General features: G+C 36.5%; 1 protein-coding gene across 1 annotated transcript in view; it reads left to right on the forward strand.

Annotated features, from left to right (window-relative positions):
• The window catches only part of DOK5 (docking protein 5), a 186,759-nt gene that overhangs the window by 123,926 nt on the left and 35,561 nt on the right, over positions 1-27,272 (forward strand). Inside the window, exon 6 of the mRNA XM_007532952.3 lies at positions 16,964-17,099. Within this exon, the coding sequence (XP_007533014.1) occupies positions 16,964-17,099 (136 nt within the window). The remainder of the gene's footprint in view (positions 1-16,963; positions 17,100-27,272) is intronic.

Below are 27,272 nucleotides of genomic sequence, written 5' to 3' on the forward strand. Positions count from 1 at the left end.
AATGTGATAAGAATTTCAATTACACAGTAGTTTGGTAGCACGAATTGAAGCTGAATGAAGAAAGGTGGGGGAAAATGTGTCTTATACTGGGTTAGGTAAAACAGAGGTCAACTTATGTTTTTTTTTAATTATTTTTTAAAATTTTTATTTATTTATTTATTTTAGACAGGACAGAGAGAAATGGAGAGAGAAGAGGAAGACAGAGAGGGGGAGAGAAAGATAGACACCTGCAGATCTGCTTCACCACCTGTGAAGTGAACCCCCTGCAGGTGGGGAGCCGGGACTCAAACTGGGATCCTTATGCAGGTCCTTGCGCTTCTCACCACGTGCGCTTAACCCACTGCACTACTGCTCAACTCCCTACTCTTGGTTTTTAGAAGCTTTCACATTGTTATTCTATTTATATTTCCTCCAGTGAATTAACTATGGTAGATTACCAATACAAAAAGCCACTGATGTGTGACGTTACTGTTCATTGCAAAAATGTTGATTATTTTCAAGCTTGTTTAATGCAGTACTCAATAGGTGTTATTGTGACTTTTCTTCTTGAAGTTACATAGGAGAGAAGAGATGCTCTCAGCAGTATTGTGTCAATCACTAGCAACAAATAGATTGGATTAGGGCAGGTAAAATAGTTCACTTGGATACTGAACCCTGTTTTACCATACATTCAACCCATGTTCAAACCAGCCCCTACTGCACTAGTGGACACTTCAGTGCAATAGTGTCTTTCTCTGTCTTTTCTCTCTGTCTTTGTCTATGTGAAAATGTCCTTGTGTTATGAAGAAATAATGACAATAAAAAAATTCCTTCAGAATTTCGACATTCTTTTGTAGTCCTGTAGATCAATTTTATAGTTTATAATTTTAAATGACTAGATGTTAAGAATTTTAATATCAGAGGTCAGGTAGTGGCTTACCAGGTTAAGCACAGCACACATAGTACAAAGCACAAGGACCTGTGCAAGGATCTCTGTTCAAGCCCCCAGCCCCCCACCTGTAGGATGGGTCGCTTCACAGGCAGTGAAGCAGGTCTCTATCTTTATCTTTATCTCCCCCTCTCTTTTTTCTGCCCTGCTCTCAATTTCTTCCTGCCCTCTCCAATAAAATGGAAAAAAAAAATGACCACCAGCAATAGTGGATTCATGGTGCAGACACCAAGCCTCAGTGATAACCCTGGAAAGCAAAAAAAAAAAAAAAAAAATTGGAATATCTGCAGCCTGGATGGTGGTATATTGACTAGAGAGTTAGATTTGGGAACTTGAAGTCCTGAGTTTAATTCCAGGGATTACATTTACTAGTGTGATGCTCTGATTAATTTTTTTTGACATGTAAAGAAATAAATATTTTAAAAAATAATAAGAAACTTTGTATATTGTCTGGCATTATTGAAGATGAAAAATTAAATTTAGGAATAAAAATTATTTGTAAAAGTGAATGCAAAGATGATGCTTTATATATGAAGGATAAAAACAGAAACTCTGTAAACCTAAGATTATTATTTCATGTGACTATATGACAATATTGTTTCGCTGAAATTAATCTGCTCATTCCCATTGTAAACAAACCTTAGTTATTTAAAAATGTTTTCTTTTTTGCCTCCAGCATTATTGCTGGGGCTCGGTGCCTGCACTAAGAATCCACTGCTCCTGGAGGCCATTTTTTCCCACTTTGTTGCCCTTGTTGTAACCCTTGCTGGCGCCATTATTATTATTGTTGTCATTGCTGTTGTTGTTGTTGGATGAGACAGAGAGAAATCGAGAGAGGAGGGGCAACAGAGAAAGGGAGAGAAAGACACCTGCAGACATGCCTCACCACTTTTGAAGCGACCCCTCTGCAGGTGGGGAGCCAGGGTCTCGAATGAAGATCCTTACTCAGATCCTTGTGCTTTGCGCCATGTGCGCTTAACCCGCTGTGCTACCACAGGTCCCTAAAAATGCTTTTTAGATACTATCAATTCAAATCTCCTATATCTATCCTAAAATGTTTTTAATTTTTGTGCTACCACATGTCTCTAGTTGATTTTAATTTCAAGTTTGTGGAAATCAAAACACTATAAACAAGTCAGAGAATTTCCCAGATACTGCAAAGGTCCTCACTTTCAAGAATAAAACTGTAATCTTCAGAGCAGTGTTCCTTTGCAAAATTACTTATTTATGACTTTTATGGGTAAATCATCATAGATAATTCAAGAATTGGTTTGGGGTGTTTGGTATATTTCACCTTACTGTTTGATGAATAATATCCTTAAAATTATCCCTGATACTCAGTCTCTTATCATTATTTCAGTCCTTCCCAAATTCTCACTACTAAATAAGAATGATATTCAAAATAAGAAATAGTCCAAGTCTCTACAATACTTGTAGTACCACACTGTATATTATAGTTATGATTATCAAAACTAACTTACAATTGGAGTTTTGTAATAAAGTGCAAAAAATGGTAATACCAAAGAATGATAAAAGTTCTAGAATAAAACACCTTTCATTACTCAAGCCACTAATACTTTATGGGTTTTGGTCAAAGACCACTAGAATAATTCTGAAAATTATTTCTCATACACACACACACACACACGATTTTCAGTCACCACTTCTTTTGCTTAAGACACCAGTATTTTACAATATCCGTATGTGCCCTAACTATCCTATTGCAAACAAACCATCACACCCTCACCTATGTGGAATCAGTCTTGCTAAAACAGTCAGATGGGTTCTGCTCTATAGGTGCAGCAGGGCAGTTTTCTTCCAGTAAGTATTACCTTGGTAAGGGGGAAGTAAAGGTCAATAAAAGTCTTCTGGGCCTCAGGAGAAACTGTTATTATCTAAAAATACAGATTTTTTTTTTTTAAGTTTAAGGCAGTGAAAAACCTAGAGGCTGAGAAGTTTTTATCATATCTTAGTTCTTTGACCTTTTTACAATTGAAAAATGTACCACTATTCCTTGCACCTTATTAGTTAAAAAAATAATAAACATTCTAGGTTTATAATTATGAGAGGGCATGCCCCCTCCATCTATCTGAGAAACAGTTTTTTTTTCCCACTATCAGTGAAAAATAAAAGACAGAGAAAGGAAAGCCAAAACAGCACTGTTATATGCAGTACTAGAGATCAAATCCAATAGCTCAAGCTTGCAAGTTCATAGCTCTCCACTGCACCACCACCAGGGCTGCACCCTAAATAGCTTAACGCATAATCAGTCCCAGATCTAATATATGGATATATTAGAATTTGCAGTAGTGTGAGTTCTCCATATGGGTGTTGTTAAAACAGATTTTCTTTCTTTTGCTAGCTAGTCTGATTCTTATTTTGGTTACTAGTCCTGAATGAGAAAAATCCAAAAGGGTAGTAAATTTTCCCCTGTGCAGTGGCATAACAAACAACAACAACAACACACACACACACACACTCCTCCACTCTTTATCACTTATGAGGGATATGAAAGTCTTAAAATAATCTTCTATATCCCTAATAGTTCTACTAGGTTACAATAGGAATAAATTAATGTCTGACAAAATATGAATAGGGTTAAAAACTGGAACACGAGGCTAGGTGCTTGCCTAACTGGTTAAGTGCACACATTACAGTGAGCAAGGACCCAGGTTCAAACCCCTGGCTCCCACCTGCAGGGGGAAAGCTTCAAGAGTGGTGAAGCAGGTCTGCAGGTGTATGTTTCTCTCCATTTCTATCTCCCCTTTCTTCTCAATTTCTCTCTGTCTTTATCTAATAGTAAATAAATAAATATTATAAACTGAAAGATTATGTAATTTCAAACTGTGTTTCAAATAGTCACAAAATACTACAGAAGTTTACTGGGGTTTTAGCCTTCTAAAACTAAACATGAAAGTCTAGACATTTTTCCTATTACTACCTCTTGTAGTAAATCAGAGAGTAATTGAAAATATTAATTTTTGAATAGCTGCCCAAGTTTTAAGGAGTTCTGGTTAGGGAGGCAGAGATATTCTGGGTCTAACCTCTGTTTGTTACTTGTTGTTGAGAAAATTGTTCAAATTTGCCTTTTAAATTTATTCAGATAATAACTTCATTGTGGAGTTCTTTTAGGTAAAAGCAGCAATGCATATAGATGACTTAGCAAGGTGCTAGCATTCCCTTAAGAAATATCCTTGAAATTTTATTGTTATTTCTTTTGGAACTGGACTTAGGTTTTCAGGGTAACAGTGTTAAATGGAAGGTGATATTGCTATTTTATATTTTCTCTGAAACTGAAATGAAGATGAATCTTTATAGGTTCCATCAAGATGTTCTATATAGTAAGATCATTTGGGTTCCTCCAAGCATGAAGCTTTCCTATTTGCTTTGCTATATTAGTGAAGATATTTTTTTCTTTTGCTATTTTTGGATGTGTTTGAAACAAGGCAATTTCATATTAACTAAAATGATTTTATCCCAGTCTCAAATTGGTTAAAGAAAAAAAGACAGAAGGAAAGTCTCTCTAGGGAAAATATTTTCACATATCCAGCCTGTATATGCAAATGTTTCACAGTATTCTCCAGTAGAACATAAGGGATCTTCCCAAAGACATTGAGGAAAGTTCTACTCACCTTTAGCCTTTGTGTTGAAATTGAATATTATTCAGATAATAACTTCATTGTGGAGTTCTTTTAGGTAAAAGCAGCAATGCATATAGATGACTTAGCAAGGTGCTAGGATTCCCTTAAGAAATATCCTTGAAAAAGGGGGCATTGAACAGAAATAATATTTACATTTATTCATGAAATAAAAATAAATACCGACAAGGCCATAGGATAAGAGGAGTACAATTGCACATAATTCCCACTACCAGAGTTCCATATTCTGTCCCCTCCCTTGAAAGCTTTCCTATTCTTTATCCCTCTGGGAGCATGGACCCAGGGTCACTATAGGGTACAGAAGGTGGAATGCTCCCCCCCCCCTTAACCTCATGAACACTGACAAGAAGACTTGCACAATCAACTGAACTGGGCATTGGAGAAACTGAAATTAAATTACTGCTCTATCATGTACCATCTGTGGAACCTTGCCCATTGGGCTACTGACCATCTGTAAAATGATTATAATTTATTATGCTTCTCATAGGATCACCATGAAGATTAATAAAGGCACATCTTCAAGCACTTGGTAGACCATTGACTTAACCCCAACTGACACAAATAAAATGGAAATTCAGTGACTTACTAACTCAAAATCCATAAGATATGAGTGGTGTCAAGCTTGACTTGATTTCAGGATACAAATGATGATTCTAACTTCACCCAACAGTCCTATTTCTATTAGAATGACTTCACTCTGAGTTCACACATTTGCTTTTGGGAGTTTTGAAGCTTTCTCATATCATCTGCCAATAGAAGAGAAATAAATTCCTACTGCAGGTTGACTACTACATTTACTACTTGACATGTCTTGCACTAATCACTTTATACAAAACATTAGGAATAAAAATAGAATGAATATGGTTCTTCAGAAGCAGAATGGAGATACTGAAACCATCAGAAGGAGAATTATTAGGAAACTTTAAAAAATTGTCTTTATTTATGTATTGGATAGAGACAGCCAGATATCAAGAGGGAAGGAAATAATAGAGAAAGGAGTGAGATGCAGGCAACTGCCATTCAGCTTTCCCACTCACAAAATTTTCCCATCGCAGGTGGAGACTAGATCACTAGATCTAGATCAAACCCAGATCACTGGCACATTGCAACACATGTGCTCAACCTGGTGCTGTACCACCCGGCCCCAGTAGGAAACTTTAAAAAGAATTAACAAAATGTTTTCAAGATGGCATTTAATTGTCGCTCAAAGTAAATAAGATGCAGAAACTATTTGACTATAGTTAACAGTTACTCATAAAGGTTCTAAAATTCAAAACAGATGCGTTTGTTCATAGAATACATATGGTAATATCCACAAGTATTTTTGGTCGGGGTAGGAAGTACTAGAACTTTTGTCCGTGATGTTACTGGCATCTAGTGGGTACAAGGACCAGAACTGCTAAATGTATACTGCACCAAATAATTTTCCATATAAAGAATTATCAAATATAATTATCTGGTTATGAAATTGTTGCAGTAGGACTATTGACCACCACCACTGAAAATAATAATATTTATTGGATCCTTACTATATGAAAATCACATGCTATCTATCTCATTTAAGTCACTCAGGGATCATATGAACTAGGGAATGTTATTACTCCCAACTTAAAAGGAAATTTGCTCATCTGTGTTGACTGATCCAAACATGACTAATAGATGGTAGCTTCAGAAGTTATCTTTCCAAATCTTATAAATTTCTAATGCCATCATTATGTTAGTCTTGTTTGTAATTAACATCATGGAAACTAAGGAGGGGAGGCATATTCATATACACAAAGCTCCCTAAAACCATCTGGATGTCCTTGTCAAAATTACCTGTTGCCATTTAAGTTACTTATCATGATGAATGATCCATAAACTACAGACTTGCAAACATACTGGCCATTTGGGTGTGACTCTTGTGACACACACTGACAGCTATCATTACATGGTTGCTTTAACTCTGTAAATGTGCTAGCTAGTTCAGAGTGCAGCCACATCATCTCCCCCAGGAAGCAATATCCCCCTAAAGATGCAAATCTGACCATATCTCTGTTTTAACCTTGAAAATTTGTACTCAAAATACCAGCTTTTTGATAAGGTTATGATTGAATAGTTGATTTCCACTTGTTGTCCTAGGAGGTAAAAAAAAAAAATTAGTTTATCTGGGGAAGTCAAGAGATACGCTAATTATTTTATTTGAAGTTTTTCTTTTTTCTTTTTTTTTTTTTTGTTTGTTTGTTTGCTCTTTCCCACTTCAAAGCCCAGAGTCCTCAGTAAAGCCCATTAGACTGGCAGGAGCTCTGATACTTTATGTTAAGATCCAACTGGCATGAAGCTCTAACTGTGGCAACATTCCCCCTGGAACTTTTCTTGAAATGTTATTGTTTAAAGAAAGGTGGCAGGTGTCCAGTATGTTTCTCTGTTAATGTTGCAGCTGGCTGCTGGATGAGCAGACCCCTTCTTACCTCCTGACTGCTTTAAATTAACATCCCAGGTTTAGCACCTGCAGGAGTGTGAGACGCTCAGGTGACATTTGGCAGGAAGAACTGAATAATTATCATGCAACAGTGCCTCTCTTTGCCAGCACAAGAGAGGCTCTCTCATACTTTTTACATCATTTTAAGAGAAACTTTTAGGCATGCCAAGAATATGTTGAAATCTACATTGCATATATAAGTTCTTTTCCTTAAATGCTGTGCAAAAGTCTCAAGTTGTTTTTTTTTTTAATTTGAAACAAGTTGAATAGCTTTAGGAAAAAAGTCATCTATTTGTATGTGTCACTGAAAACATACGATCTGTGTGATAACCTTTTATTACAAAAGTGTGTCTGCCTCTAATTGGTGCCTTTGTAAGCAAATAATTATTGGGTTGTCGGAAAAGTCATGACGCATTTTTCTGTTTTTCAGTGCAATGTATGTCACAACTTTTCCGACAACCCAATATTATGAAAGAAACCTTTTGCTTGGAATTCAATATACTAAGATAGCTTAGTAGTCTCTCGTTTATGAATATTTATATAGTATATACTCATTCTTACCAAAAGATTTAAGTCTAAATAATAATTAAAATGCACTTCATTACCCCTATAATATCCAGTAGAGATTTTGAGTACAAATTCATTGGATTTCACATTCAGAGTTCTTCAGGAGAAGCAAAGCTATCTTTTTTTTTTTAATTTTTAAATTTTTTTTTTTTGCCTCCAGGGTTATCACTGGGGCTCGGTGCCTGCACCACAAATACACTGGGGGCCGTTATTTCCAATTTTTGTTGTCCTTGATGTTGTCATTACTGTTATTGTTAGCATTGATGTTGTTGTTGGATAGGATAGAGAGAAATCGATAGAGGAGAGGAGACAGAGATGGGGGAGACAAAGATAGATACCTACAGACCTGCTTTACCGCTTGTGAGACAACCCCCTTCCAGGTGGGGAGCTAGGGCTTGAACTCGGATCCTTACTCCAATCCTTGTATTTCATGCCATGTGCGCTTACCCCACTGTGCTAGTGCCCAACCCCCCCTTTTTTTTTTTTACAAGAAAACAGAATCTATAACTGCATTATTTATATGATCATTTGTTCTTGGTTAGCATTTATCTAAATGTAATTTTAATTAGAAAAATAAGGCTAATTTATTATAATATTCTGTTACTGAAGACATTTATGGAATCAGAAGAGAGTTTCCTTTTCTACTCCAAAGTCACATTTTAATAATGAGAGTTACTAGATCTTTCATTGTTGTGCCCCATCTCTTCCAGATATTAGGTCTCATATGGGGGTTGGGCTGGTAAAGTCACATTTGACGTCACTTAGGTCCTTTCTGCCTTCAGTTTCTGACTTTAGAATGTGGTTTTCTTTAAAAAAAAAAAAAGAAATAGGGAGTCGGGTGGTAGTGCAGCTGGTTAAGCACACGTGCTGTAAAGTGCAAGGACCGGCTTTAAGGATCCCGGTTCGAGCCCCTGTCTCCCCACCTGCAGGAGAGTCACTTCAGAAGTGGTGAAGCAGGTCTGCAGGTGTCTTTCTTTCTCTCCCCCTCTCTGTCTTCCCCTCCTCTCTCTATTTCTCTCTGTCCTATCCAACAACGATGACATCAATAACAATAATAACTATAACAATAAAAGTGAGGGCAACAAAAGGGAATAAATAAATTTTAAAAAACAAAGAAAGAAATAGCAATTAAAGAAAAAAGGAAGGATGGCTCTTTTAATGAACTTGGAAAAATATTAGATAAGGGGAGTCTCCTCTAAGTAACATTCAAGTTCTAGTCTAACTTTGATTCTAAAGGGTCTATCAGCAGATTCTGTGGCTACAGTGACCAGCAAGTTATACATAAGCTTATTCACATCAGACACCAGTTGGCAGGAGCCAGGCACTTTGGCACCCAGAACTTTGGCTCCATTGACATCTATCCATGTTTGAGCAGTTATAGTTCTTTGCTGATATACTTCTGTAATTATCCATGCATTATACAAGTTTGTGGCTGGTAAAGGCTTAGCATACTGAGATTTCTTTCCTAGACATTCTCCCACATTGAGAAACTGAACAAACACAGATTATTTCCCAGAAGCAAAGGTTAGACATACTTTTACACAAAGTTACATTCTTTTAAGGGAAGTATTATGTAAACAAATTACATTACCTGGTTTTGTTGTTTTCACTGATCACTTTCTGGCCAAAAGCCCACTCTAAGGGCATCATAATGCCCATAGGGAAGATAGGGGTGGTGACGGTGAACCATGGGCTTAAGTATGTGGATACTGACACATTTTGAAGCTAAACTGGAAAGGCTTTATTGAGTGATTGGATGTGTATTAAGGGAGAAAGAGAGGTTTCAAATCCTCTAGAAGCTGCTAAAACTATAAGGGAAGAGCAGAGTGGGGGCAGCTGAGGATGTTCACACTTTACTATTGGACTTATTAACTTCAAGGCTCCTTTAGCAACTTCTCTTACTTGCTACAGTGGCTTTTCATCTTGTCAGGGATTAGTAAAGCTACACATGGTGTTTGGGTTTAAAAACTGTGAAAAGCACTCATTTCCAGCCTGCTTCTTATAAACAGATACAGCAGGAAGAATGAGTGCAAATGCTTCCCCAATGGGAGGAATTAGTTCTGGATCAAGGCATCATATAAGAAAGCGAGAGAGGGAGGAAAAAAAAAAAAGCTATCTCCTTTGACTTTACTTAAACTTTAAGTGACTAAGAACATATACAATTAATGCATTACCACCATCTGCCGTTCTAGATATGACCAATGACTGAATAGGGATACCCACCCCACCCCCCAAACCTTCAGATTTACACACTTAAAGTTTAGAATCATATCAAAAATGTGATGTTGATGGTCTCAGTATGTATTTAAAGAGTTTGGCTCTTTGAAAACCTGGTGACACTGATGATGAAACTCACGGAAAAGGACAGCATGTGGCAGTGTGAACTGAGACCTTTAACTTCATTCAGCTAATAAGCTTTATCGAAGGTGTGGTTCACACTCCAGAAAAGAATAGACTTCACTGGAGCAGGAGAAATGAGACTCCCTAGAATTTGCATCATAGTTTTAATTTCAGAAAAACTGGTTCTCTTAATAAAGGGAAAACTCATAGTTTTCTGAATGTGTATCTCCATTCTCAAGGAAGAAATTTATATTATTGAGTTATTGGTGACCTCAAGCCTTAAACAAAAACAAAACCTTCCTCATCCACATACACTCCATTCCCAGGTCTGCTTTTAGGGTGTACTGATCCACATTTTCTTCATAACAAAAATATAGCTGCTGTACCTTCCTCATAAAACCAAGCACTGTGCATTCTTTTGGATTTAATATTTTGCAAGTTTTAAATAGGTCCAGGGAAATCTTCAGCCCTTAAGAGCACTGATTTACTTGCATGAGGTTCCTAAGGTCAAAAATTCAACCCCTGTCATCATTTTATACCAGAGCTGAACAGTGCACTTTTTTTTAAGTTCCCTCTCATTTTTTTTCTCTCCCTGATCTCTCAAAAATAATTAAATTAAAAACAAAAACTTTTTTCACTCTGAATGTGAATATGTATATTGACACAATATTTCCTTGAATGCAAAAGCTGCCTTCTATATGTAAACTATTACTGACTCCACCCTTCTCAACGTTATTCTTCTCAATACATTCATTCCACCCTTAGTTTCAGATTTGTTCACATATAAGTCTTGTCTAAGCACATAAATTTTAAATTTCTCAAAAAAGCATGCTCATACCTTTGTTCATATAATTTTCATCAGCTATTATGATTTGATTTATGCTAATCTGATAAGTACATATTCTTATAGTATGTTATTGTAAATGTGAAAGTTAGCACTGATTTAATGAATGCTTCTGCAGGAGTGAAGACAAGAAATTAGCACCTTACTTTAAATGTGCATATTGATTATAAGCTCTAAGTTGCTTTTAGCATTGTCCAAGAATTCTGAACACATACACATGCACGTATACACATACATTTCCATTCACAAAATGTATCTTGAAAGTAAAAGACGGAAACAACTCATTTACCAGTTTTATAACTTTATTTATTAATACTATTTGCAATTAGGCCATTGATTTACATTTTCATAATTTCAGCTCTATCAATAATTTTGTAATAAAATGTTCTGGTGTGCGTGGTAATTAGGGAAGAGAGAGAACAGACTTTCTAAATTTGGGCTTCCGGTGCCTGTAGGAATTATTACATTCACGTGGTGACCCCCACCATAGTGAAGACCATGATCTCAACTCTGATGTTTTCCTTACAGAGTCACACAGATTTCCCCTCTACCTCCTCCCCCTAATTAACGTCTGTCTTTGGGATTGAGCCCACCTCAGAGCATTGTATGTGCAGTTTCTTCTGTGGACTATTCTTGCTGTTTTCTCTTCTAAGTCATTTTCCTGCCTAGGGTGGTTCAGTAAATCATTCACTTAAGTAAAACTTACTTCAAGGAGCCTGGCTCAAGTTTCCTATTGTGCCATTTCCTACTGTTTTCGCTCTTTCTTAATTGAATCTACAATTTATTATTGGCACCAAATATAGACCAAGCCCTATTTAGGGAACTGGTGGGGAAGCTATAGTTAGTCAGAGAAAATATGCTTAAATATGCTTACATTCCCATGGAATAATGAAAATGCATATCAATTGATGATTACTTTGTGCACTCTGTATAGCTTATCTAATAGTTCGGATGTATCTAGTGAATGGTTACTCTTGTTAACATTGATTTTGCAAATTGAAATTATTACTTAGAGATGCTTAGTAAAATTTACCTGGTGATAATGCTGAGAAGGGTTTATCCCAGTCAAGCAATATTAAATCCAAGTCTTTTATATTACTACAACTACTACTGCTGCTGTTGTTGAGATTACAGTTGCTATTAATATCATCATCATCATCATCATCATTATTATGAAAGAGACACTTTATTGTTGACCTGTACCTCTGATCTCCTCAAGCTTTTCTTCTTACTTTGTGCTGTCTTTCTACACATACACATATAATCATGTGCATTATATTTAATATCTCAATATTCTCTGAGTTCCTGGTTTTCCTGTGTATTCTTGATCATGGTATAAGCCATGATTTAATGTGAAAGGTAAAGTATGTAGCACACTGATCATTGAAAAATTATAAGATATAAGCCCATCTGAACACAGTGGTCTTCCATTTGAATTTTTATTTTCATAAGAAACATAGGTAAGGTTAGATTTAAACTATTTTTTTTATGGTCTCTGGGTTTCCAAGCACTGTTTTGGCCATGAGGAAAGAGTGGTAAGGCATTTGGAACTGCTTTGGATGTTATTATTCAAGGTCAGTTGATATAGAGAAATAAAGTATTAGGAACCATTACAAGTCAAAACATGTGCGTTTTCAAATCTACCATAGATGGGTACATTAGAACATCTTTGTTTTGTGTTGTGTTTTCAGCAGAGATGAAAAGCAGACGTTGCTGTATTAGGTTATATAAGACCATTAGCTTTCTTGATGTGCTTTTTTATTTTCTTCCTTTTATTTTTTTTCTTTAATTTTCTTTTATATTTTATTCTTACTTGCCTTAGGAACTTCACCCATTGTAATATTTCAGTGAAGCCTTGTGGGAACATTTGTAATGGATTATAAAGCTGCTTCTAAAACTGCCAAACAAATCTGTAGAGAGAGATGAATGAGATCAGAGAATTTGTGGGTAGGGTTTAGTGGAAATTTTTGAAGGAGCATGTGAAGGTCAGTTTTTGTTTATCACCAGTTTTCTAGATCATGAAGTTCCTTTGAAGAACATGTGGTTTTGAACAATGTGAGGAAAAAGCCCAACAAAGTAAACAAAAGCTTCATTTCTGTACTAGTCAGGGATTCTAAGGTAACATTTTGTCTTTTTAATGCAATTTGGTTGCTTCCTGGCCTGATATGGTAATAGACATTTTGCCCCTCACAACTTAACAAAATAGAATAAAATTCAGGTTATTTCATATAAAAATCAGGATTACTAACTTGAACAGTCAGAAGCTTTGTATATATCAAATATGGGCTGAATTAAGGTCATTAACCAAACTCTTCACTCTATTAGTGAGTTCTGAGTCACTTCACTCAGTCATTTTCTTTATCTAAATGCCCACAGAATCTGAAGAATGACTCCTGGTCCATTCTTTAAGTGGTGTGTGTGTGTGTGTGTGTGTGTGTGTGTGTGTGTGTGTGTGTGTGTGTGTGTGTGTGTGAGAGAGAGAGAGAGAGAGAGGAGAGATTGATCCTGTCTGTGTGAGTACATAGTTGTAAGTGTATATGTGTCCTTTAGATATAAACTTCAGAGATATAAAGAAAGTCTTTGAACTTTAAAGAATATTTGACACTATGATTGTTTGATTTAGTTTGGTTTTGATCACAAAAATTAGAGACTCAAATATCATTAAAGAAAGTTTGAGGGTTTATAATGTTAATTGAAAGTAGGCATAAGATAAAAGTGATTTTAGTGTAAATCTTGTCAATTAATGGACCTAATATAGATGAAGCATATCATCACCAGTATTAAAACTTAAGATAGAAAATATTGACATCTTATAAACTGATGATTACTTGATAAGTAGGTGAAAGTTAGATTATAGATGAATAAATACTAGTATGATGTTAGGGTTTGATATTCATCAGCCTTCCTATAAATGGTTCTGAGTAACAGATATAGATTCTCTCTGGAACAAATGTAGACTCTAAACAAATAAATAATGAACATTTCCTTAGAGGGAACAGAACTCCACTTCTCACAGAGAATTGAATGAGGTTACTTCTTCCTCCTAAAAAATAAAGGGAGGTGATTGGATATGGAATACTGTGGTGAGCATTGTGTGAAAATATACCCCTCTTATCCTATTGTTTTGTCAATATTTCCATATTATAAATAAAAATTTTAAAAAGTTTCCCTGGAGAAAATCCAAATATTTCTGGCCTGAGTTATCACTCAGTGCCACATATGACACCACTTTGATTCTTCCAAACTGCTATCAGCTAACTATGTTCATGCAAACATATCCAGGGTTACTAGAGAGGATAGTTTGTTGTATGTCATGAGATAATTAAAATACATCTTTCCAAAAATAAAAAATAAATAAAATTATATTCATACATTGGATATAAAGAGGAGGTATACAAAATGTGGGACCTTGCAGAATTAGGCCCCAGTACTAAGTGCATATGGTAACTTAAATAACGATGGGGTGACAATAATAATTAACTTATTTTAGGAAGCCTTCAGGAAGAAAGTGAGACATAAATGAAAAATTGTTTTGAATTTTAATTTTTCATTGGATTGGAATGATTTAATTTAAATGGAATATCCAATCTTATGTATGGTTCTCTGTTAGCTTATTATAAGAGCTTTTTTTTTTCCTTGCACATAGCTCAAATTAACAAAATTCAAGCTCGACAGCTATACTATACATGTTGAAAACTGCCTTAGTTGCATATTGGGACAACTGTGGAAATTAAATAAGAACAATTCTTTATTTTTTATCATTATTTATTGGTTAGAGACAGCCAGAAATCAAGAGGGAAGGAGGTGATAGAGAAGGAGAGAGACTGAGAGACACCTGTAGCCTTGCTTAACCACTTGCAAAGCTTTCCCCCTGCAGGTGGGGGCTGGGGTCTTGAACCCAGGTCCTTGTGCATTGTAATAAGTGTGCTCGACCAGGTGCACCACCACGTGGCCCCAATCTTTATTTTTATTAAGTGTACAGAATGGCATACATTAAAATAGTAATGTTTGGGGTTGGAATATTGCTTGCTTTCCATATTATGTTAAATAGTTATTTAGATGTTACTAAAACTCAGATATTCAATCTTTTAGCAAGAGTTTCTGAGTTGGCAAGAATAGAACCATATCTTAGAATGATTGGTTATATAAAACAAACAAACAAAACAGCCTGTTAATTTATTATTGACAAACCTGTGTGTCAGTATTAGCCCTTAGAAAACACCTTTTGCATATTATTTTGTTCAAGGTCTTTAAAAATCCATCTGATCTATTCCACTGAGTATTTTTAGCCCTCTAGTGCCATCCATGTAGTTGCATGCATGGCATAGCACCTTTTGGCAGGATTTCATCTAAGTTTTGATAGCTGAGTAGCATACCATTGTATATGTGTGCTGCATCATCTTTACCATGTACCACTTACATGTGCTACACAGAGAAACAGAGTAAATTAGTATATTTATTGTTTTATTTATTCATTCATGTATTTTAAATAGAGATAGAAATTGAGAGTGAAGAAGAAGAAGAGAGAGAGAGAGACCTGTAATATTGCTTCATTGCTCATGAAACTTCTTCCTCTGTAGGTGGGAACTGGAGGCTTGAACATGGGTTCTTGTGCACTGTAATGTGTGTGCTCTACAAGGTGTGCCACCGCCTAGTCTCTAAATACGTGAATTTAATATAGCAAAAAATAAACTTTTAGAGTATAAAGTTAGATTATTGTTACCAGGAGTAAAGAAAGATGATTAATTAATTTAATGTAATATATATGCATATACACATATGATTTATAAGATTGTACTCATAAAACTGTCTTGTACTGGTATAATACTGTATTACTCCAATAAAATTTAAAAAATTTAGAATGATTATTGATGCCCATGTCCAGCAGAGAAGCAGTTACAGAAGTCAGACATCCCACCTTCATAAAGATCATTGGTCCATACTCCCAGAGGGATAAAAACTAGGGAAACTTTCAATGGAGGGAGTGGGATGTGGAACTCTGGTGGTGGGAATTGTGTGGAATTGTGCCCCTCTTATCCCATAATCTTGTCAGTCAATATTAAATCACTATAAAAAATTAAAAGAAGTATATAATAAAAAATAAATGTAAAAAACTTAGAATGATTAAGAATGCCAGGTAAATGTATATTTGTATATATTCTAAAAGGCATTTAGTAATTAGGGCACATTGTTTTTGCCCAAATATGTATAGTAATATTTCTGTATGACTGGAATCCATTACTTTTGTATAACATTAACATATTTGATCCTTAATATTAATTATTAAACACTTGTTTTGTGTTCTACATGTTAATGCAGCCCAGTCAAGCATACTGTTAAATATTAATTCTTATTGCCATTGATCTAGCGCATTGAGTGGAAGCAGGAGTAAAACCTAATCTATGATTTTGAAAATGGAAGAATCCTTAAAGTCATTGTCTATAGGAAAATTAGATAAAGTCTGAGAATAATAGAACCTTCCTTTCATTTGAGAGCTCAATAACAGTTTGCAATGAGTTTTCGGTTCCTGTACTATAATAGGAACTATGATTGCATAGGTCTCCTCTTTGATGATAGAAAAGTGAAGCACAGGGATTAGACTAAAAGTCAAGGAATTTTTTCCGTTAATCTTACATATTGATTCCTAATTAAAAATAAAATTGGAATCCTGCTAATAATGTAGTGAGTTGTTCCATGGTGATATTAAAATAAATAATTGAAAATGTTCTGGTTAATTTTATTTGGCAAATGTGAACAAGAATCCTAATCTCCACTTCCCCAGAGCCCCAACCTACTAGGGAAAGAGAGAGGCATGCCGGGAGTATGGATCGACCAGTCAACGTCCATGTTCAGTGGGGAAGCAATTACAGAAGCCAGAACTTCCACCTTCTGCATCCCACAATACCTTGGGTCCATACTCCCAGATGAATAAAGAAAAGGAAAGCTATCAGGGGAGGGAATGGGGAATGGAGACCTGGTAGTGGGAATTGTGTGGAATTTACCCCTCTTATCCTATGGTTTTGTTAATGTCTCCTTTTTAAAATAAATAATAATAAAAAAGAATCCTAACCTATTATGTAATAAATGCATCTGCTCTTGCAATAACCAGTACATTGAACTTCTCTAAGATGAATTCTCAGAAGTTTTTCTTTGTTCTTTCCCAGGATGTGTGAGACTGGTGAAGGACTGTTTATCTTTCAAACACGAGATGGGGAAGCTATCTACCAGAAAGTCCACTCTGCTGCCTTGGCAATAGCTGAGCAGCATGAACGTTTACTCCAGAGTGTGAAAAATTCAATGGTATGCTTGGTAATTTTTTCTTTATGACTCTACATATTACCATTGTAAAATGCAACCTTGGAATTTTGGTGCTTCAAAGTATGGCCAGCATTATGTGAACAGATGATTTATTCTTATACTTAACAATATACTACTTGGATTAGATAGCATCCTTGGAAAGTCCAAAGTGGTCGTTTGGTTAGACTGTAGTCATATGTCCCTGATCATTATTTATTTTGTGCCTCAGTTATTATATATGTATTTTACATATAGTCATGTGTTAACTACAAGAAAATACCACATGGTGGGTAGATTATAAGCAACAGAAATTTGTTCATTCCTCATTAAGATTTCAAGATTGAGGTTCCAGAAAAGTCAGTGTCTGGTCAGACTCATTCCTTGGTTCATAGATGGAAGTCTTTTTGTTGTCTGACATGATGAAAATGGGGAAGGATTTTGCTAGGTTCTTTCTTAAGAGTTTACTAATAAACTCCAGAAGATCTTGGCCTTCAAGTGACTTAATCATCATTGAAATCCCCAACCCTCTAAACAACATCTTGTAGGGTTAAGATATATAGCGTATAAATTTGGGAAGAATATAAACATTCATTTCTTTACAATGTTCATGCCTATTAAATCTATTTGGATATGTACAGACATCACTATATACAAGTTTATGGGATTATTTATCCAAATCCATCTTTTCATAGCTAACCCAAAATAAACTTGCAAATATCAATAAGGATCAGGTAGAAAATAATGAGAGATAACTGAGGGAAAGCTAGAGTAAAATGTCAGAAGCCCAAACTGGAAAAAAAAAAAAAAAAAAAGAAAAGAAAAGAAAAGAACTGTGGACAACGAGATTGTGATCTCCATGTAGGAAATCTATTGACCCCCACCACCAGGCAAGTCAAGGGAATTAATGCACAGGGTTTAAAGGAATTAAATCATGCATTATGGCTATAAATATAGGTATAGTTTCACATCTGGAAGTCTATAAGACCAAAAGGAATTTAGGTTGGCATAATATGATTAGGGTAGTTTGAAGTTTATGATTTATACATGTGGATGGTTGGAATTAAAGAGGGGTGAAAACATTCCAGTAATCTGACCTATGCAAAAACAGCCTAAGATTATTTCTAAATGATTTGTACATGTAGTACATGGGGCATTGGAGCAGAGATCAGTAAAAATTCTCTGTAAATGGCAAGATGATAAATGCTGTAGGCTTTATGGACTAAAAGGACTCTGTTGCAACTACAAATTAGTGTCTCAAGGGAGAAACAAAAGCTTTATAAATGGACACTGAAATTTAAATTTAATGTAATTTTTGTGTATCATGAGATACTCACTTTTGGTGATTTTTTCTCACTTTAAACCTTTTTTTGAACTAATATTGTCTTGGTACCTATTTCTCTGAATGTTTACCAATTCTGAGAAATATATTATGGATTAATAAATAGGTTGGTAAACGGAAAAAACACAGATTAGTTTGAATTTACAGAGCAACATATCATGACATTAAAACTATGTAATTGAGGCTGGGTGGTGGTGCACCTATTTGAGAACACATATTACAGTATGCAAAGACCCAGGTTCAAGCCCCGGGTTCCCAACTGCCAGTGTGTAGCTTCACAAGCTTCCCTTTCTCTCACCCCCTTCCTCTCAATATCGGGCTATCTCTATCCGACAAATAAATAAAGATACTTTAAAAAAAAAAAGGCTTCCAAACCTTGGGGTCACAGAAACTTTAGAAAATAAAATTATGTGATTATTTCATTAGATGCCTTTAAACATCTGAATAAGGTTTTCCAAGATTACTAGTAAAGCCATCTTAGCATAAATTATTTTATGCTTGAAAGCCAGGTCTGTGAACATGTTTTTTTCTATTTAAAATCTCTTTACTCCCACTAAAAAAATTAATCAAGAATATGAGTAATTTGTTCACATCATCCCTCTGCAAATTTAACTGGAAAATAATTTTGTTTGCTCTTAATCTGCTATATGTTTAATGAGTTCTATAAAATGAGTGTGATTTTTAAAGCATCAACATCCTGTTTTAGATGGAAATGAGTAAGCTTCAAAATGGATCTGAATTTCAAGGAAGCTAAACTGGGGATCATGAATCACTTGCTGAATAGTGGAGAAAAGGGACATCCAGACTGAGATGAAATTATAGAAGACATAAGTGGCTTCTCCTCTCTAGATGATAGTTTAAGGGGAGTAAGTGAATGAAATTCCACAGATCTGCCCATATGTTCAACTGAGAATTGCCATTATACAACCACTGGCTTACATCTCTGAGAGAGCCAAAGTCATAAATGAAGAAAGAGAATGAAAAGTTCATCTCTGGCTTGAGCCTCATTATTAAGAAGCCTTTATCCACTGTTTGCTACCATTGTAAACTTCCCAAGTTTGTTTCTCCATGTGACCTTGGATTTTCTTGGTTTGGGTCAGACATGCAACCCTGAGTCCCATCAATGGCATTCACAATCCAGTTTATGGATCAAATAGCAAGGACAACAACAGTAATAATAGTAACTATGATAGTGTGAATAATGGTTCTCCATAGACATCAACATCCTAATCTCTGACAGCTGTGAATGTTAATCTTAGATAGAACAAGGGACTTTACCATGGTAAGACTCTTGGGATGGGAGATTATCTAGGATGATCCCGGTGAGTATGACATAATCACAAGCATTGTTATAAAAAGGAAGCAAGAGATTCAGAATCAGATTGACAGTGCTGTGATGATGGACACAGAGACATTAAAAACACTAAGATAATATCTTTGAAGGAGGAAGATTGGCAAGTGAGTCTAAGTGTGCAAGCAGCCTGTAAAAGTGGAAGGAAAGATACAGCAATAGTTTCCTACTCCACTCCCATCCTCCACCACCAACCCCTCTCCTTCAGAGAAGGAGAGTGAGCTCTGCTGATTCCTTTACTTCAGCCACATGAAACTAATTTCCAAACTGTTGGTCTCCAGAGCCATAAGAGAGTAAGTGTGTGTTTTAAGTCACCAAGTTGTGGTATTTTGTTACAATGGGAAATAAGTACAACAATATCAATAAAATATTATCTTGTGTTATTACTGTGTGACAGAAACTATCTGAAGATGTTTCTGTGTACTTGATAACCTTTACAAACTCCCTTCAGTTGGATTATAAGGCCAACAGCTTGGAAACAACTCATCAAATATAGAGGAACTAGATGGGGATATCCTCCTTTTGCATTGCCTTTGAATCAAGCCCAGGCACACTTTCTTTTTCCTTCTTGAGATTAGCTGACTGCTCAATATGTAAAATTTCCATTTATATTTTATCTTGAAAAGTATGAAGGTGTGTCAATATTGATCCCCCATCTCCATGTGGCAACTACTCGACATGCCCCATCATGTCTCCCACCTCAGATAGAATGGAATCTTCACTCATCAACTCCTATATTATGAAGTTCAGTAGCTACCCCTCTGGTAGTCACATTGTGGATATTTTCTGCCCTGTTCTTATTACTACATGCTTAGTTTTCTTTGGCTATATATATAACAAAGAACCACAGACTTCACACTATTAAACATATATTGATGATCTGTAAGTCAGGATTTGGGCATGCCGTAGCTGGGCCTGCAGCTTCAATTTTGCGCAAAATGAGCATGTTCTAGTCTCAGTTCAATGTTGGCTATGAATCCATCTGCAAGCTGAAATAGTTTCTGGCGGAATGCATTTCTGCATTTCTGTATTACTGCAGGACTAAAGGCCTCAATTAGTTATTCTTAGCTTCCAGAAGTCCTTTCAGTTCTTAGCCACCCGGACCTTTTGAGTACAGCCACTTATATCATGGAAACCAGCAAGAGAGCATCTCCTCCCAAGGTTGGGGTTACACTCTTACGTGATGTAGACACAGAAGTCACACCCTGTCGCCCTATCTCTATCCATTGATTTAAAGCAAGTCACAAGTTCTGCCCCTATTCAATGGAAGGGAATCCCAAGGTATAATCACCTAGAGGCAGAGGACATGGTGTCTACCATTATGGTGTCTGTCCCCACACTATTCATACTTCCAAGAAAATATTTATTTAATGCTTTGTGACTTTACTTTTTTTTTTTCCTCCAGGGTTATTGCTGGGCTCGGTGCCTGCACCATGAATCCACCGCTCCTGGAGGCCATTTCCCCCCCTATTTTTGTTGCCCTTGTTGTTGTAGCCTCGTTGTAGTTATTATTATTACCATTGTTGATGTTGTTCGTTGTTGGATAGGACAGGGAGAAATGGAGAGAGGAAGGGAAGACAGAGAGGGGGAGAGAAAAACAGACACCTGCAGACTTTCTTCACCGCCTGTGAAGTGACTCCCCTGTAGGTGGGGAGTTGAGGGCACGAACCGGGATCCTAACGTCAGTCCCTGCGCTTTGCGCCACGTGCGCTTAACCCACTGCACCACCGCCTGACCCCCAATGACTTTACTTTTAAAAACATTTCATCTTTGAACCCAGGTGGTGAGGCACTTGGCTAAGCACATATCCTACATTGTGCGAGGACATGGGTTCAAGCCCCTGGTCCCTACCTGCAGGGAGAAAGATTTACAGAGTGGTTAAGCTGTGTTGAGGTTGTTCTTCTTTCTCGCTCCCTCTCTCCTTCTCTCTTCCCTCTTGAGTTCACTCTGTCTCTAGTCAATAAATAAAATAAATAAATATTTAAAATAAACTAAATATTTAAAAACAAATTAAACAAAAATATTTCATTTCTTTCTATAATATCATTTACTAGTTGAATATTTGCTGTACCCCATCTCCTTGCTTTGATTTCACTTGGTGGGGAGACAAGACCTCACACATGTGCAATTTATACCACTTCTAGACTTTTTTTTTTCAAAGATAGACACACAGATAAATAAAATAACACTCTTTCTGGTGCAGTTTCTTTCTCATCCCTATCCAGTTTTTCAGTGAAAACAACTGTTATCTGTCAAGCCTCTTACAATACACCAGTCATTTTATTTGATTTTCTCTAATTAAAAAAAAAAACTCTATCAAGTAGAGTCATTCATTTATTCCATTTCTTTGTCTGGTGAAGACCTAAATAATAGACTCTGTTATTTGCTATAAGACATATTATTGATTGACAGCCAGAAACATGCTATGCTGTTCTTACAAATATACAAGAGAGTTCATGGTATTAGATGGGACAGAATCTTTGTCCCTGGACTATAGAGAAAGAAATAAACAGTCAGACTATAGAGAAAGAAATAAACAGTCAAGTCATTTGTCTGCCATAACAGAGCTACGCATTACTGTTGGAGCCAGAAATTTGGGCCTTCAAAAAAACAAACAAACATTTTTTCCCTTTATTGGATCATTAATGTTTTACAGTCACCAGTAAATACAATAGTTTGTACACGCATAATATTTCTCAGTTTCCCACATAACAATACAACCCCCACTAGGTCCTCTGTTGTTTTTGCCGGGCTGGCTTCACGGGCGGGTAACAGATGACCCAGGACTCATGGCTGGGTTGTACACAGTATCTCTTTATTCATGCAGGACGCAGCGCAATCTATACCTAGCTAAGCTAAACTGAAAAACTACAAACAATCTTGTCCTTATAAATATACTAGCCCAGTAGGGTGGGAACAGGATGCTATGCAGAGAGGGTGGAGAGAAAAGTGACTGGTGAAAATCAGGGTATGACAAGGAGAGGGGGCGGAGCAGGTGAGAATTCTACCACTAAACCACCAATGCCCTGGAGGGAAGGTGGTGCTTGTTAACAGAGGTTATGTAAATAGAATGAAGTGGTTATGTAAATAGAATAGTGTTAAGCAGGGGGGATTTAAACCAAATGAAACAGAAAAGGTTTTTAGAAGTAGAATTAGAAACATACCAACACTCTGTCATTATTTTCCAGGACCTGTACTCTCCCTACCACCCACACACCCCAGATCTTTTACTTTGGTGTAATACACCAACTCCAGTCCACATTCTGCTTAGTGTTTTCTCTTCTGATCTTGCTTTTCAACTTCTGCCTGTGAATGATATCATCCCATAATCATCCTTCTGTTTCTGACTTATTTCATTTAACATGATTTCTTTAAGCTCCATCCAAGATGGGCTGAAAATGGTGAAATCACCATCTTTAATATCTGAGTAGTATTCCATTGTGGGACTTATTTATTTGGTTTTTAAACCCCTATCTTTGACCTCTCTTGAAGATTTTAAGGATCTTCTGTCTAGGTGTCAGTGGATGAAGGGGTCTTGTAGACTTTAGTAGAGAGAAAATGGTACTCTGGTGGTGTGTATGGTGTGGTAACATAGTTGGAGAATATATACATTTATACTTCTGGAACATTTATATTTATATTAACAACTTCATAAGCCAAGATTACCTTAAAAACAAATTGGATAAATAAAGAGTTTAGATCCTTATTAAGATTAGAGTTTTTAAGTTCTTTTGAATATCAGAGTATCTTTCAGATACATGTATAAACTTATAGGATATTTAAACCCATCACTATTACAAGACATCCTGTTTCCTTGGTAGATATGGCATGAGTTAGCAATCTTATAGCTCATAGATTCTTCCCCCACTTTCTCACTTTAAAAATCCAATGTAGTATTATCCTTCTTTCTAAAGGAGTGTTGGGAGTGGGTGGGAGTAGACCAGGAGGGTAAAGGGAAGGAGTAACCAAGTGGATGAGATGGGACAGGAGAAACATGTTTGCTCATCAGCTGTCAGCTGCCTTGCTGGAGAAGCTGCAGGGAGACTGCCTGGACCACTTGGGACTCCCTGAAGCAGTTAGCTATTTTTGTCACCTTTGAGATCAGTGTTTCTGACAGTCTAATTTTGGAACAAGGAGTGGCAGTATGTGGGATGTTCCTCATTCCACGATTGGAACTGTCAGTTTTAGAATTTCCTTCGAGGCAAGAGTGACAAGTTGGAGAATGACTCCAGTTTGGCAGACTCTCCAGAGACTTGAGGCTGACATTCAGGCCCTAGTGGGACTTCTCCACATTCTAGATCCTGATTGTACCCAGACTTTATGAGGAAATCTGAACTCTTCTTTTCCACCCCTTGTATTGCTAGTTTAGTTGATAAATTTATTTCCAGATAAATTTATTTAAAATCTCCTAATAATTGTGTAGAATCAAGATGAAATTCTTCCATAATTCTGAAATAAGAAGTAGTTTACATTCAACCAAATGTAAAAAAGCTATATGCTACACACTTTAATATAGGTAAATTAAATCAGCTTCATTAATATGTGAACACTGGGGGCAAAACCTTGCCCTTCAGATATTTATATGTATTAACACTCTTGTTACAACTCAAAATCTCCTTACTCTGCTTTTCCTTCTAAAAAAATAATATTTAACTTTTTTAAAAACATTTATTTATTTTCCCTTTTGTTGTCCTTGTTTTTGTTGTTGTAGTTATTGTTGTTGTTGATGTTGTCATCTTTAGATAGGACAGAGAGAAATGGAGAGAGGAGAGGAAGACAGAGGGGGGGAGAGAAAGATAGACACCTGCAGACCTGCTTCGCCGCCTATGAAGTGACTCCCCTTGCAGGTGGGGAGCCAGGGGCTCGAACTAGGACCCTTGGGCTGGTCCTTGTGCTTCACTCCATGTGTGCTTAACCCACTGTGCTACTGCCAGACTCCCTAGATTTGACTTTTTATATATATGGGCTCCAATTAATTGGGTTAAGTTAAATATTTATAAGAATATTTTGCCAGAGCAGTTATCAGCTTTTTTCCCTTCTGAATTAACTCCTGTTTTTATATCCTAGTCTATCAAATCATATGTTAAAAATTATCAAACTCCTCAGTACAGTTAGTAAAGCAATGTGGTGACTCCTATAGAGAATATAAAATAAAATGGGGAAAAGTTATCTGTATCTTTAAAGCAGCTTAAAATTTAGATGAAGAGCCAGCTTATAAATCTCAAAATATTCAACTCTGTAGTCGTATGAGTTCAACTTGCTACAGTATCTTTAGAAGGCAATTTGTCCTTTCTTATCAAAATGAAATTTACACTTCTTTATACAGCAATTGTACTTCTAGTATTGTAAAGATGTACTAAGAGGGGAGTTAGGTAGTAGTGCAGCTGGTTGCGTGCACATGGCTCCAAGCGCAAGGACCAGTGTAAGGATCCTGGTTCAAGCCCCCGCTCTCCACCTGCAGGGGAGTCGATTTACAGGCAGTGAAGCAAGTCTCCCCCTCTCTGTCTTCCCCTCCTCTCTCCATTTCTCTTTGTCCTATCTAACAGTGACGACATCAATAACAACAACAATAATAACTACAACAATAAAAAAGGGCAACCAAAGGGAAAATAAATTTAAAAATATACTAAGATAAGCAAAGATGATGTGAACATAAAAATCCTTGGAGGGAGCCTTTTCTTTATTTTCATATCCACCCATTTGATTTTTTTTTCCCACCAAGGTTGATGGGACTTGGTGTCAGTAGTATGTATCTACCAGAGCCTATGGCCATTTTTTTTCCTTTTTCTTTTTCTTTCTACTTTATTTGATAAGACAGAAAAATATCAAGGGAGGGAGGCAGGGGGAGGAGAAATGCCTGCAGCCTACTTCACCATTTGGAAAGTATCACTTCTGCAGATGGAAGGCTGGGGCTTGAACCGGGATCCTTGTGTATGGTAATATGTGTGCTCAACTGGGTGTGCCACTGCCCAGTGGTGGGAAATGATTCTGAAGATGAAATTTCCATCCTTGCAGAGCTTATTTACAATAACAGAAATAATAAGCACTATCTAAAATGTCTACTGAGAGGGGATAAATTGATAAATGATGGCACATGACACTGCAGGAAGTGTATATGGCTGTCAACTGTCCTGAGTGAGCAGGGGACCCGAAGTAGAGAGATGCTGAAAGAGTTGAGGCAGAGACCAAGAATAGACCCAAGCTGAAGTTTATTAAGATCACAATCCCTTTTATAATTAATTCAAGGAAAGCTGTTTTAGTTCAAAATTACTTGCATACCACTTATTCTATAATTAATCAAGACCACCCAGTTATCTCCTGGCTCTACATACCCACCATCTATTACTCATTAGAGTACACCAAGACTCTGTCCAGTTCTATGTGTGTTCTTGGCAAACAGTTTCATCTGACCAGAGTCCCTTTTAACTCTTTGACTGCTGGAGCTTAACCACAGCAATCTGGTCTTCATGTGTTTGCAAGCTGAGTTCTCTCACATATGGCAATTAAATATCATAGAAGGAATTGCACTTCATGATCTCATAGGTTTGTAAAGCCAGTGACTGAAGAAGGAAGAATAGGAAGAGCCTGACAGGATTATAAGAGCTTTGTAAACACAGATAGTCAACCTGAAATGATTGAGCCAACATTGAAAATCAGGTGGTGCTGACTACAGCATCCATACTTCAACCATCCTCTAAAATTAGATTAACTGAATTAAGTCATAAATCACTCTTCGTGCATTTATTAGAAATTAAGAGCTGCTAAATGTATTAAACTCTGCTTATCGGTAGACTTTTTTAAAATACTTATTTATTCCCTTTTGTTGCCCTTGTTGTTTTTTATTGTTGTAGTTATTATTGATGTTGTTGTTGGATAGGACAGAGAGAAATGGAGAGAGGAGGGGAAGACAGAGAGGGGAGTGAGAAAAATAGACACCTGTAGACCTGCTTCACCACTTGTGAAGCGACTCCCCTACAGGTAGGGGGCCGGGGCTCGAACTGGGATCCTTACACCAGTCCCTGCGCTTTGCGCCACATGTACTTAACTCGCTGCACTACTGCCCGACTCCCTTAGCAGTAGACTTTTAAGACAAGACTAAACTGTTCAGACAAGATAGATGATTCCAAAGCTTAGGGCATCTTTTATTTACTATGACATTTTTTCCCATGTATATTAGGGTGAAAGTCATTTTCTGAGCATATCACTATAGTCTTTTCTTGCTACATAATGTCCTGCAGCACACAGTAATCCATTTTAATAGTCATTTTACCTGATTGCTAAGTGTGACCCTAAATTGTAAATTCTCTCCCAGAGTCATGAATGCCAGTCACCTTGGTGTGAAATTTACTTAGCATAATATGTCTCTACAGGAAATGAAAACAAGTTGACTATTGCTAAAAGGTCGTGGCTTTGTTTGCAAACCCTGAAGTGAAATTTAATATTTCAGATGTTGACTTTGTAAGCCAACTGAAAGTCTGATGATGGC

This window comes from Erinaceus europaeus, chromosome 1 (genome assembly GCF_950295315.1).
Source record: "Erinaceus europaeus chromosome 1, mEriEur2.1, whole genome shotgun sequence".
Lineage (NCBI taxonomy): Eukaryota > Metazoa > Chordata > Mammalia > Eulipotyphla > Erinaceidae > Erinaceus > Erinaceus europaeus.